General features: G+C 37.4%; 1 protein-coding gene across 1 annotated transcript; it reads right to left on the minus strand.

Annotated features, from left to right (window-relative positions):
* Nucleotides 1–254: 254 nt before the first annotated feature.
* On the minus strand, nt 255–13,914 carry TA19515 (ubiquitin-protein ligase 1, putative; the record flags this gene model as incomplete). Its single annotated transcript, XM_949403.1, has 6 exons — nt 255–7,196; nt 7,293–12,548; nt 12,631–12,753; nt 12,916–13,610; nt 13,644–13,731; nt 13,762–13,914. The coding sequence occupies 6 exons, from the start codon at nt 13,912–13,914 to the stop codon at nt 255–257; spliced, it is 13,257 nt and encodes a 4,418-aa protein (XP_954496.1).
* Nucleotides 13,915–14,707: the final 793 nt, after the last annotated feature.

Genomic DNA, 14,707 nt, shown 5'->3' on the forward strand with positions numbered 1-14,707 from the left:
CACATTTAACTTTTCATATTTCTATAATACATGTTATTTAGAGTTGAGTTTTTAGGTTTTAGGAATTATAGTAGTGGTGTATGTATAATATGTATATGTATAATAGGTATATGTATAATAGGTATAATACTAGTCTAGGGGTATATTATTAGGTATATAAAAGGTATATTAGGAATAGTCTAGTACACTAAATATCATAAGTACAAACCCCCAAAATATACTAAATAATATATAATATAGTTTAGAATATTAAATTACATAAAGCCAAAACCCTCCTTGCCCTCTAAAATAGCCTGCAAAAGCTTAGATTTTAACATCTCACGACTGGGATAACAAGGCAAGTCCAACTGATTGAAGCAGGTGTGAGCGGTAGGAAGACGGTCCTGACCGAAAGTCTTGTGAATTGAAATTTTCTGAGGACCACGCATGCCCATGAGGTTCTTGAAACCACCAATGGGAACCCTGCTGGTGCCAGTGACAAACTGTAAAAAGGCAGCAAGGTGACTCTGGTCAAACTCAGACAAGATCTCCCAAAGCCAAATAATCTGTAGACTCTCCTCAGTGTAGTTAATGTACTCAACATTCTGCTTCATGTTCTCAAGGTCAATGATGGGAATGCCGGAAATTAGCAGTTCGAGTTCCCGGTCATCGAAGATGCTAATGAGTTCAGGCGAAATGAGTTCACGGAAGCCCTGCATAAAGGCGTCGAGCTGTTCCTTGATCCCATTAGTGACCTTGTGTCTGCAGAGCAGTTGGATGTATTTGTGTTTGTTCTCGTCAGTGACTAGAATGTTCCTGCCGTTTGGCACCAAATCAATGATCTTGACCTTGCCAAACTCGTCGATTTCAGTGCTAAAGTATAACTCAAGACCCAGCTGTTCCAAGCTACAGTTCCTAATGCTAATAAGGTTGTTGTAGAACTGCGGGTCCACCGACTCAGCATCACAAGGTGTGATTCTCGAGCCAAGCATGTGTTTGTAAAACGATCTGCAAAAGTATGCTTCCATGTGGTGGCCGTCGTACAGAGCCTTCCCAATCACTCGACCGATAAACTTGAAGTAGTTTAGGTGGTCTGGGTTTATTGCTGAGAGTGGGTTTGGGTGGTTAAACTCTTGTTTCCTCCCTTCCCGAGTAAAAAGTGCGTAATTAGGATTAAAAAACTCCTTTGATAAAATTGTGTACCATTCCCTAGTAAGTCCGCCTGCGTCAACTCCTTCCTCTCCTCCAAATGAAACACTTAACTTCCCTTTCATCTCGTCACTTGTTTTCAGCCTAAGTTGGTGGTAACTATCCAGAAACACATGTTGTCTCCTTACATTTATCTTTATTGGGTCTATTCTCAAACCTACTCTTCCTTCTCTTAACTTTTGTCTAAAGTACTGCCTCTTGATATCAAAGCTCAGGCACATTGGCGTCAGCCTTATCATGGGCATGAATGTACCATTAAGCAGTGATGGAGTTTGTTTTATAAACAAATTCAACAAACGCTTATGCTTCTCCACGAAATTCATCATCAGTAAATGGTTCTCACTTATCTCTATCATATCTTCATCGTCAGCCAAATTACTCATTCTTCCAACATCTGATTGACCCATTTTAAAATCCGATTGACTCATTTTATTAAAATCTGATTGACTCATGTCATTAAAATCTGATTGACTCATGTCATTACTGAATTTTCTGTTTGATGAGGTGGAAGATAAATTTTGATATTTGTAGAAACTTTCATAATTCAAGTTTGCCAAAATTATATCAAATTTCAGGTCAGGGACGCCGTAATCGTGCGCTATGAACAGCTGCGAAATAATGAAAAGGACCTCGATTAGTGGAATTAGGCTCCTTAGCATGTCAAAGTAGTGCTGGTTCTCAATGTGCGTCTCCTTGTAAAAATCTCCCGTAAAATTCCTTGCCATACTCTCTTCCGTCAAATATACTAAACATTCATCCAACCTGTTCCACAACGTCTCCAATGTTCCAGAATCCATTTTCCTGAAAAACTCAAAACCCACGCTATCGTTCGGTTGAACTATATCATCATTGTCGGAAACTCTAATATTTATGCTGTTGACCAGTTGTGTGATCCTCAGTAATGTGTGTATTAGTGGCTCAATTTGATAATCAAATACAATTGAGCCAGTAAGGTTTGATAGCCTTTCAGACAGCAGTGATGATATGAGTTGAAACTTTTCAGTCAAGCCTTCAATTACGAAATGTCTGTGTTTGCCTTTAAGCAGCACTGATATAATTTGTGATATGACTTCGAGTTGTGTTTGTGCATTTGCGTCCTTGGTGTTACACATTTGTAGCCATGTGCTTTGGCACGTGAATGAAGTGTATATTCGCAAAAACGCACCCAGTGCTTCTTCGCTTAGTGACTCTAATATTTCAGAATGTTCATTCTCGCTTATTGTTGGTCTATCAATTACATTTGGCAAAATTCCATCGTCCAGGCCATTAAAGTTAACTCCTGATCTGTACACTATTAAATTGTGTATCAGCATCAACAAATGGTTCATATGTTTGACACTCGATTGGAACAAGTTTGTGGCTGTTGCGTAAAACAACAAATCTATCGGGTTACAAACCGCTACTGAGACATTTGCGATATCTGATAAATTAGTGATTACTTGGCCGAACCTTTTTTTCTTTCTTTTAAGGTCATGGACTGATGTTTCTACACTGTGGAAAATTGGTCTGGAGAGTGTTATGATCGTCGTTGGAAGCGCTATTAGGATACTTCTGAGTTGTTCCAAAACTCTTTCTGAGCATATATAACTGAAGTTATAATAGTCAATTGTGACTTTTGAGTCAAAAACTGTCATTATGCTATTTGTAAAATTCGGTTCAAGTGATACTTTCGTTCTATTAACCCAGTCTGAATGATTTGAGAAATGTGATTTGGGCATGTTTCTGAAAAATGTCTCATCGATATCTGGGCATTCATACTCAGTATCTACTCCCAAGATCGCCTCCTTCAAAATGTACAGGAGCATCTTCATCAAATCTCCTTGTGAAGGCCCTAATGATATGTTATGCAACAACTTGAAGAAGATTCTTTTATTCATCTCCACTGGCAAAAAGAACATCTTACATATACTCAGTAAACTCGTTGTGTCCATATCACCTCCACATCCCATCATACCAATGCTCTTATCAATTTGATCCTCGTTTGAATCGTCAGTGTCGACATTTGAAACAGTGGGTTGTGTTGTACCATTTGTTGTACTTTTGGATTGACTTGATATAGTGTTTGTACTTTTCGTTTGTGTCGAGCATATGGATTTGGGGATGAGTTTGATTATATTTTCTAAAATGGAATCACAGTTTTCATTGAGCAGGACGTCGTTATTTTCATTTTGGTTAACTCGTTGGGGGAACAGTTCAAACATCGTTGGATCAATTGAATTCAGAATTTGGGGAATCGTCTGAAGTAACCTTGCGTCCAAACTATGTCTATCGTCAACTGAATCTAAACCTAAAGTCTCGGGACCTGAAAATGAGATCTGGTTCAAAGGCTCATTCAACCTTGCCATTCTAAACCCCCTTCCAGGCATTAAAAACATCTCATCCGTCAATTCCAATCTTCCTCCTCTAATTATACCGTTAACTGTTCCTCTATTTATTGGGTTCATTGTTGATCTACCAACTGGGTTTAAACCTGATCTATTTGATGCATTTAGCGTATTTCTGTTAAGTGAATTTAATGCTGGTCTATTAACTGAGTTGATTGTATTAACATTAATTCCACTTATTGATGTCCTATTAACTGGATTTACTGAATTCCTATTTATCAAACTCATTGAATTCCTGTTAATTGAACCCAATGACGGCCTGTTAATTCTACGGTTAATATTATTTTGTCTTGACACTTCTCCTATTATGAACCCCAGAGTTAGTCCTGTTCTTCCAGTTTCTCCTTCAGAAGCGTTTAGAGGTCTTTGGTTTGTGGTATTCCTACTTAAATCTCTAACCACTGCAATTGGTGGTCCACCTATTCCTCCGTCTTCCGAAAGTGGAAGTATCAACCCTTCACTGGAAAAGTAGCGGGAGTCTAAATCTATTCCACGATTCGACATATTATTATTGGGATTCACGTTAGTGCTATGGGTATTAACAGTGTTTCGGGTATTATTTGCCGCGTTAGAGTTGTTGGAATTCGGATTAGTTGGTATTTCTAACCTTGATCTTACTGCTTCAAAGAGTATTGGGTGTACATTATCATCACTGTTCTGTCCTAAACTTGATGCCAAATTGTTCAAGAAATCATTTACTGAGCCAAACCCTTCCGATCTGAAAAAAGGCCCGAGTGCTGCCAATAAACTTGAGTGGTCTGCTTCCAGGTCAAGTGATGCGTTGATTTCATTTGCTGCGGTTGAATTTTCTCCGTACAAAGCTCTCGTCACATCTAATCTCAGGCTTCTTGGCAGTGATTCCAAATACTGCATATCAATTCTCAAGTTCTCGCCTTCAGCTTGTAGTGGCGTTGTCGTTCTTTCCCCAGAAGATAATCTTGACTGTCTTACAGTCGCTACTGCATCTACAGTAATAGTATTCAGTTGGTGTACTATGATTTCTTCTCTTATATCCTCTGGTAGTTCTGCTATTACTCCTGGGTCCATATTCGCCAATGTGAACAAGTCTCCGTATGTTATTCCCAATGCATTTGCTATCACTTCTAACGCTCTATTATAATATCTACCTTCAGAATCTATTTCTTGTCGATTGGATTGTTGCGGTTCTGATACAGTGTTGTTTGAAGCATTTTCAGTAGGTTCAGTTGGTTGTTCAGTTGTTGGAATTTGTTGAGTAGATTGTTCAGTGACCTCAGTATCTTGTTGCATATTTTGATCAACTATTTCTATGTCCTCCTGTATATTTTGTTCAACCTTTTCAGTATCCTCTTGTATATTTTCTTCTGGCTGATTGGAGTTTACTTTGATGATTTTGAGCTTTTTCAGGATTAGTAGGTATAGTGGATGCATTGGGTCATATGGCTCATAATTTGACGATTTTTTAAATTGGGGTAAAACCGGATTCTTCAAAAACAAGTCTAAATCACCTACATTTGACCAAGTGTCACCTCGAGCACCCTGATCAACTCTCTGGTCAACGCCTTGATTCCTTTGATTCCCTAAATCAACCCTATAAGTATTACTGTCCCTCTGATTATTATTGTTAAGGTTTATATTTCCAAAAGTGTTGAATGAAATAACTCTGTCATTTGATATCCTATCTGAAGTTGCATTATTGAAGTTGTTGGTGGCTGAAACTGGCTGGTTTAACCCGAAAAGAGCTCCTGATGGATCAATTATACTCAGATTCTGATTATTTGTCAACTGTATTTCAATTTGTATTGAATGCCCATCTAATCCATTTTGAACATCACTTCGATCACTAATTCTAATATTATTATTGTTAATAATATTATTCATATTTGAGGAATTTGGATTATCTGTGTTAACGGTAAAATCAGCCTGAAATTCATCAATACTGGAGTCAGATTCGTTATCCTCAGGTATTGAAATGTTAGTTGTGGTGTCAATAATTTGACTATGTTCATTTCTCGATGTTTCGTCTATTTCTCCTGCAACTCTGATCCTGGGCCCATCATCTTCTTCTTCCTCTTCCAAATCTTCAATACTTGATGTCGTTACGGTCTCTGAATACTGATTTGAGTTGTAGTCCTCCTCAACCTCGTGTGGCAGTGCAACTTCTTCATTCGCCTCATCATCTGAAACTTCTACATCATCCATTACATTCTCACTATCTGACGACTCTCCCGTTTCTTCACCACTACTGTCTACATCTATTAACATGTCTCCCGAATTAGTTCCTGTATCACTTTCCTCAATTTCTTCACTTTCTTCCATTTCATCCATTTCATCAATATCTTCATCTGATTCATGTGAGTCCATATCCATATTATCTTCGTCGGACTCTTCAAGTTCCACCACCAATGCTGTTTCATCCTCTTCTCCTTCACTTAAATCCGAGTCACCATTTCTTTCTCCATAATGGTTAACTCTTTCTGAACCAACTGAGCGTCCAAAAGATGCCGTTCCTGAAGCTGTTAAAAGCACCAATACTCTCGTGATTGATAAACACACTATTCTCGTCTCGTTCCTTGGTATCTCAAGCTTTCCTATTATCTGGCAAAGCACTCTTTTCAGCTTCGACAGGACTTCCGTAAGGTCAAAACACTTCTTAAACCTCAGCAGCAACAAGTTGTTTAGTAGGTTACAGAGCGTGTATACTGCAATTGGTACAAAATACGGTCCAGTGTCAGATGTGTTTAGGCCTGAAATGTAGTGCAAAACGTGAGCTATCTCTTCTATCACGCACGTGCATGTCTCAACATTCTTGGACGAAAATAACATTAGTGCTGTAGAATAATTATCCAGAGAATCTGTAATAATCTTCTGCACCAAATCAAAGCTCAGGTCTGTAATTTGCATTGACATGTTACTCGGTATCACCAATGAGCAAATCATGTCAAATATATTCCTCGTTACGTATATCAGGAGCGACCTGACGTTATACTTGTCAAGCTTGTCCAACTTGTATGGGAACGTCTTCAATTGTATTTCAGGTGGCAATGTTGAAACCATCTCTGGGTATAACAGTGGTAGTGGGAAGTTATGGTTAATTAAATTAAACAGGAAGAAATAACTGTTCAAATCAAACGAATACGGGTATTGCATCCTATCTGATTTTACTTTTAAGTTAATGGGCAAGTGTTGTGAATCTTTAATGGTTAAATCTTTTTCCGAGTATGTTATTCCTTGTAGATTTGAGGCCATGTGTAAGAACTCGATTATTGTTTTGAGTATCTGGAATAATCTTTTCTTATCTAGCTTGTACTCAGAAGTATCAGAAACCGTGAAATCAGACTCCTCAAATGACACCATGTCCTTAACAAAATCATGGTTCTTCAAGCTTATAAATAGATCCTTCACCTTGTATACTTTATTCTCCGAATTTATCAAAGTATTTTCTATTACTTGTTTTTCGCTATTAGGATTTTCGTTCTGGTTAATATCGTTTAACAAACTTTCACTTGATATATTCCCATTTGGGTACAGTGATTCGTCCACTGTGATTACGCACAATGAGTCTAGCAATTGTATCAGAATCATTGGACACTTTTTGTAATACACATTTATCTCATCCACTAAACGATCAAAACTTATCGGGCCCTATTAATTAAATTAATTATTTTGATAATTAGAGAGTTAACTATATTTTTATTTAAGAAGATTAAACTAATTATAATTATATTTATAATAATTTACTTGTAAGAGAAGTTGTATGATTTTATTTTTGAGAGCTATTTTGAGCGTTGAATAATCCTCCATGACGTGCAGAATGATATGGGAAACCATTTTCAGTGAACCAACACAGAGACCTGATCTTGGAATTGTTAATAGGATTTTGAGGAAATCCATTGTTGACTTGTTAACTGTCGACTTGAACTTGACGAGCTTTTCTGCGTTTTTATACGAGACGGTAATTGTATCCAGAATCGATAGGAGCGAAAATGTTACATCTTTATCTGATCCTGGAAACATCTCCAGTACCTTCATGCAACTATACATAAGTTTTTCCTGAACAGTTTCCGGTATTTCATAATCCTTATAATATCTCAATGACTCCTTATATAGCTTATTCGGACTCTCTTTTATTTCTTTATCCTTTGTTAATTTATGTTTATTCAATTCTGAACCACTCGATTGACTAGAAACTCCTCTATCTGATTGCGAATTTGTGGTATCAAGTGAAAAGCTGGAATTCATGTTTAAAATATTCCTTACTGGACTCCCCTTTTGGTTTTGTTGTGAGTTTTGGGGTTCAACTGAGGCTGACGGTGAGTTTAGTATGAGTTCGTGGGTTGGTAACCCCTCAATAATCCTAGTTTTCAAGATTTCGTGAACACAGATGAGGGCGTACTTGAAAAACGGCGGAGGCGATGAAATCTGTGGAACACACTTAGTTGCGTAGAGACCATATTTGAGTGAATTGTACTCGAATTTTCCAGTAGACTCTCTCTTAATGAACCAGGACTCTGTCTCTCCTGACAAACACCACTCTGGTATTGGAATCGATAAGCCGAATTTCCGCTTCAATCCCAATGTCGAGGCAGTCAAAATACCCTTTGAAAAGCACTGAGACCTCAGATTGATAAAAAAATCAATTATCTCCAACACTTGGTTAAGAATATTTATCGGTCTGCCTGTGTTCAAATCTCTCAGTTTCAAAGACAGGTGCGCATAATTCTCCTTTCCAGCCATAAAATGTGACAATAAATAAAAATAACACAGTAAATGCTCGTGCTCTACTCCCAACACATAATTGTACATCATATCATCCTGGTCCTTGTTTTGTTCCAAAATTTCAGTAATATTTCCATTATTAGGTTTGGAAAATTTATCAAGCAGTTGCTCCAGGGCTAATTGTTTTTCATTTTCGTAGATGAAGATTAATGGGCTAAAAAGTGATAATAGGTGTTCATTTTTTACATTTAGTGATTTTGCCTGCAGGATTTTGTTTAGTTTTATTACCTTTGACATGAGGAAGTTCATCAAATTTAGCAAGTTGAAGTCAGTTTCGTAATTTTTCTCGTAGTGTGGAAACATCTTTAGCACGTCGTCTCCCTCAGCACTATCAACACATAAAAAAAACTTAGCCTTGAACGAGTGCAACTTGAATAACGAGTCATATGCCGTTTGCAGGAACGTTGGTGTCAAATGCGCCAACTTTAGTATGTAGGGTATTATTTGGGTCTTCAATTCTGAAAACAACTCATTCATTAACTTAACGCAATCCTCATCTTCATAATTATTCAACTGTAAATCATTAAACCGTGTGTCATCCGAATCTGCACCATCCAATTGTAAATTTGAGTTTGTGTTATTCATATTCAAATCAGGTCCTGTATCCATTTTAGTGTCGAAATCAGCATTATTGAGGTGTAGTAGATATGACGAGTTAAGGTGATGGAGTATTTTTTGGTTAACATGTTCATCTTCGGGCACCTGGGAGTAGTTTGCAACCTCTACGTTTTCAGGTGTTAATTCTCCTACACTAACCAACCAGTCAGTTAGTGTTGGGATGTCTGAGGTTCCACAATGTGAAATTGCGTTATTTATCTCTCTCTCATTAAAGCCCATTTCTGATAGATATGACCTCACAGACTCGATGTCCTGGGGGTCACCTTCTGGATACATTCCAAAGTTGTCGTCACTTGTCGACACAACCATTCTTGGCCTCGCTCTAGACCTCCTGGCCACAGTTATTCCTGGTGAAACTTCAGAGTTAGCATTTTGTGTTGTTGAAGTAACTGAGTTTGCAAAGTGTAGGTTCAATGCCTGCTGTCTTGACGGTGAGAGATAGTCCAGGTAGTAAATGTGCACCTTTAGGAGCAACGTTAGAATCTTTGTCGGTATGTAAAAGAATGGATTTGAGGTACTCGATGATGGTGTACATGGCTCCATGTGTACCAAAAACCCAAACCATCTCCAACACGACTTCACACACGTCAGTATCATCCTATTAAACAGTCTCCCAATATTACACTTCTCATCCAAACTCTGGTTTTCTTTTTCTGAACCACTGAAATACAGCTTATTGTACTTGGAAAGCAAATTGACTACATTGGAATCAATGTTTGTGTTGAGTATTGTTCTTGGGTTAGTGCATCTGGAGAAGAGTGAGAGGCAGATTTGGAGACACTTGATGGTCGGGTTATACAAATTCCTTAGTACTGAAAATTCCAAGTTTTTGAAGTCTGACATAAGCCCAACGATATTGGGGAATGATCCCAACTCTAGTTTCGTTCCCAACAGCTCCTTCATCGTCAGTTCATTATTCAGCTTTAACGCCATTGCAAACACTATCGCCATGAGCAGTGTGGATACATACTCAAAACACGTGCACACCAGTTTCATTCCTCCACTGCTTGAGAACAAACACGCTGTCAGGACGTAAAATCCACTCGTTCTATCGTCTATTAACAACTTATACACCAACTCCAAGATGTCTGAAATGTACCTAATATTCCTAAAATACTCCAAGCTACTAGTTGAAGAGTGTGATGCGGTGATGTCATTGAGATTGTTGAATACACTGAAGAACAAAGACACTATTTGGTGCGAGTGTTTACAGATGTACGTCTTTAGGCACTCATTTCCGTTGCTTGTCATCCCCACAGCCTCGTTTATTGACATGTTCAGCGACAACAGCAGTGACTTCGACATCCCTATCATCAACCTACAAAATTCCAGCCCAAGCAATTCTTCACACTTATCCATTTGTACTTTTCCAGTCACTTCATTTTCTACTGTAACATCTGTTGAGTACGCGTAGGAACATTGCGTCGACCAGAACAAATCATTTGCTGAGAAAATTAAGTCATTTTGTTCATTTTTCTTATCAGATGTGTACTGCTTATATGCTCTAATTTGCGGGTGTTCATGCCCCAAGTAACTGTTCGCAGCCATCAAAGCACTATCATCGCGGATTTTTGTGGACAACTCGAATAAAAGTCTCGGGTACTCCTTGATCAGAGTGTTCAAACACATTGTCAGCGTATTGTGCAACTCGCACGTCGACAAATTCTCAAACTCTACACTTAGTTGGTATGCTCCTGCGCATCCTGTATAATATAGGCTGAAATTATCCTTGTGGATCATATACAGGAAGTGATATGTCATATACAACCTCTTCCAATCCTCAGCTAATCCACTATCCACGTAACTAATGACGTCAACAATATCAATTGGGCCGGTTATATCAGCACTTTTGTGATTAACCAAGACATAGTGGGTATCGTTGCTGTTAAGATAATGTTGTGATATGGTGTGAAAATGTATGATTGAGGGTATTGCTGCTTGCGATGTGAGATATTTGATGATGAGTACTAGCGGGTGTTGCGGGTAGATTTGTGGGAACATTGGTGGTAGGCATGGTACTGTACACAACTGCATTAGTAACTTGATCCCGTCACAGGAAATGAACTGCGAGACGCTTTGTTTCAGCGAGAGGAAGGTCGACAGGCATTTGCCCAGATTTGCTATCCTGTCTGCATAAAAGTCACTTGGTTTTACTTTATCTAGCAGTGAGAGCGTTTCCAACGTCATTGGTGGTGATTTAGTTCTAAACTGATTCAAATATTCATCAGTTTCAATTTTGCTAACATAACGTGAAATGGGCCTAAATTTTGGATATGTGAGTGCATCCAGCAAAAGGTTATAAATGACCTTGATTAGTCTCTTGATGAAGAGTGAATGTGCTGTTTCGTGGTGTTTTACAACTGTACAGAGTGAGAGTCCGATTGATGCCGCTACTTCTCCAAACATGTGGAACAGAACGAAGTCGCGTTTTACTACTACGTCTATTAGTCTTAGTACAAACGAATACTTCATGGTCTTATAATACTCTTGTGCTGTCCTATGTAGAAACAAGTCTGAAATGGCTGTTGGAACCAGGTTCAGACTATCTTCGGATTTCAGGGTATCCTCATTTATTGAATTCAAAAGTGCTGGTATAATTCCCAGGTTATGCATCTCCTCCTGGGATACCGGATCATCTCTTATCGTATCCAAAACTAAGCTAATCACTGTGCTGTAAACTCCGTGCCCGTAACTCAATGGGTTCTTGAGTATTTCTAGAAATATTGGAACCATCGGACTAGTTGGTGCAAATAAGTCATAGTCGTTTATCTCTCCTCTTCCTGAGTAGGGTCTTGTTGCCAAATATATATCCTTAATTATGCTCTTGAACAGAAACTTTCTTGCGCTGAACTCACTAAATGATAGCCAGTATACTCTGAGTTCCTGTTCATCGTTTGTTTTTGGTAATATCCAGCCATTTGGCCAACTATTCTTGTTACACAACTCACTTCCAAAATGCAACGACTTCTCTACCTTACACATGTCGAACTGTATTCTCGATATGTAAACGTGGTACAAATGAAGCTCCGTTCTAAGTAGTCTTGAAACCGTCTGATTATAATCCAATAATGCCTCCAACACCTGGACCACGTATATTATCACTGGCGTGTATATTGGGTTCCTGCACCTCGTAAATCTCACCAACATTTCAAGCACGTTCAGGCTCGTCAGGGCGCTACAACTCCCGTGATAGTTAATTATCGAGTAGTAAACCACCAGGAGCTGAAGCAGAACTCTCATTCTCTCCTCGTCGTGAAGTATCCGTTCCCTTGTTTCTGGGTTCTGTACCAAACTTTTCCAATCAATATCATCCTCTAAATTCTCACACACGTAACCTCTCGGTTGTAACATACAAATTTCCTTCTCGTCCTTCGTTCTGTAGTCAAAATCCTTAGATGCCGCCGTACTCGACTCTGACTGCTCTGGCCACTTCATCTTCAGTATCGGCGGCAGGGGCTCCGATTCGTATTCGTGGTGTAAATAACTCTTCAGGACCTTAACGTATATTCCGTGTGGGACTCCAAATCCTAACAAATTCGACAGGGTTTTATATTGGATCCCGTCATATATCATCGCCGATAACAACTCAGTTGACACTATCTGTATAATCATTAATTTCAAAATTGTTGTTATAAAGCTATTATGTAGTTATTCAATTATAAATATCTTTGTTAAACAATACCATTGTTGAGTAGTCGATGTATTCGTGGCACTTGATGAACCAAGACAGCTCTAGCAGAAAGCATGGGTTGTGGGTTAGAAATTGAGTGTAAAATGCTGTATTTATCAACAGCATGCAAATCAGCTAAAATTTTATTATCAAATTTGCGGTATTATAGACTTACTGAGGAGAAACGAGTATTAACTAAAAGTCTTTGTAATTGCACAAAAATGAGGGAAAAGATCTTTAGCATTTTATATCGGAGTATCTGTGTGTAATTATTAGCTGATTAAAATGTAAACTAACGCTATAATCTTTTTCATCAATTAGTTTCTTTGACACGAGGTACTTGAAGGTCTTTAGAATGTGCAGGTAGAGTTGGTTATCGTCAATTGAGTGTATAATACTATTTGCACGGCTAACGAATTTTTCGTTAGAGAAATAATTTACAAACTTTTCGTTACTTTCGTTTTGCGATAGTGACTCAAGGTTTAAAATTTCGCGTACTGGTATTTTATAGTAGTGGATCAAGTTATCCTGATATTTATTGTGAAGTTCTATTTTTATTTCGGATTCTTTGGACACCCAGTATTGATGGGATTTTATGTAATACTCGAGTACAAGTGGGCAGGACACTGAGAATTCTGAGTCTGGACCCTGGTTAAACTTCCTCGAGTACTTCGTCGGGTTACTCGATTTAATCTTCAGATTTCGGTCCGGAAGTGGGTTTGCGACAAACGTTGATAATCTTTGTGATACTGACGGTATTTCCTTCAATACTGAATTTCTCAGGTTCCTTATACTGAAACAGACACACAGCATTCTGGTTGATAAATATACAATTTCCAGGTTCAAATCGTCCAGCAGGTGCACGAGCAGGTCCACAGAATTATACGTGCTTTTAGATCCACAGTTTTCCACAATCATGATCGACGTCCTCAGTGCACTTTTGACCAATTCCACCTCCTTAAAATAACTTTCGTCATCAACTTCACATTCTCCTAAATAAATTTCTATTCCATTTTTACACCAACCTTTTATATAATCCCGGGAAAATTTTATATAATGTGAGAATATGTCATCGAATCGATTCAAAACTGAGGCCCAGCAAATTACATCGCTCTAAATATATATATTGTATGTATTTCTTACCTTTTCCCAGACCCATTGTGTAAATGCTCTTAGGTGTATTAATAGATCATCATCTGAGCATGTCGTTAAGCACTCTATAAAGGCTCTTTGGCATGGCTGAAGTGATGCCAATACCAACTTATAGTTATCTCCTTTCGGGTATCCTATTTTCATTTTAACAAATCAACTTCAGTATTGATTTTGTTTCAAAAAAACTTTTTATTGTTATTTATCAATCTTTTCGTTTAAGTCAAACTTGATTTATTTTGACTTTTTGTTCATCAACGAACTTTATTGTTTAAACTTAAACATTTATAAACAGATTGAAAATAACTTGGCTAATAGTGAAATATTGTTCGGCTTTAATTTACTCTATATCACCATGTTTGTGTAGAATGGAGTATAAAATTTGACGAATGGTGTAGGTTGAGCCAAATTTTCATTTAAAATTCGTAAAACTATTAAAAATAAGTTTGTGATGGGTTTGATAAAACAACTATTTGTATTCAAATTGATTTAAAATTAGAATCATTAAAATTATCAAAATAATACTTTAAATTAAATAAACAAACTGTTAAATCGCAAATGGATTGTTTTTTAAATAATTTACAAATGTTGGATTAGAAATTTTGACTTTGAGTGAACAATTATTCGATAAAAATACTTTGTGCTATTGTATAAAATGAAAGATCAACTAAACCTAGGCCCCAGTGTACTGTATATATAACCAATGTTTTACACATATAATTGCAATATATAACATTATAGTTAATTAATTTTAAATGAAAAATTTTTTTTATAGATTAGAATGTTTTATTTATTATTTTTTAAATTAGTTTAGTTTCACTGTTGAGTTTGCAGTTTGAGTGACTGGTCACTATTTTCTACATAATTCATGTTAAATATATTCTTTATTTAATTTTTAATAATTATTTCTATTTAATTTTTATGTGTTTGGTTCATTTAA

Source organism: Theileria annulata, chromosome 1 (genome assembly GCF_000003225.4).
Source record: "Theileria annulata chromosome 1, complete sequence, *** SEQUENCING IN PROGRESS ***".
Classification (NCBI taxonomy): domain Eukaryota; phylum Apicomplexa; class Aconoidasida; order Piroplasmida; family Theileriidae; genus Theileria; species Theileria annulata.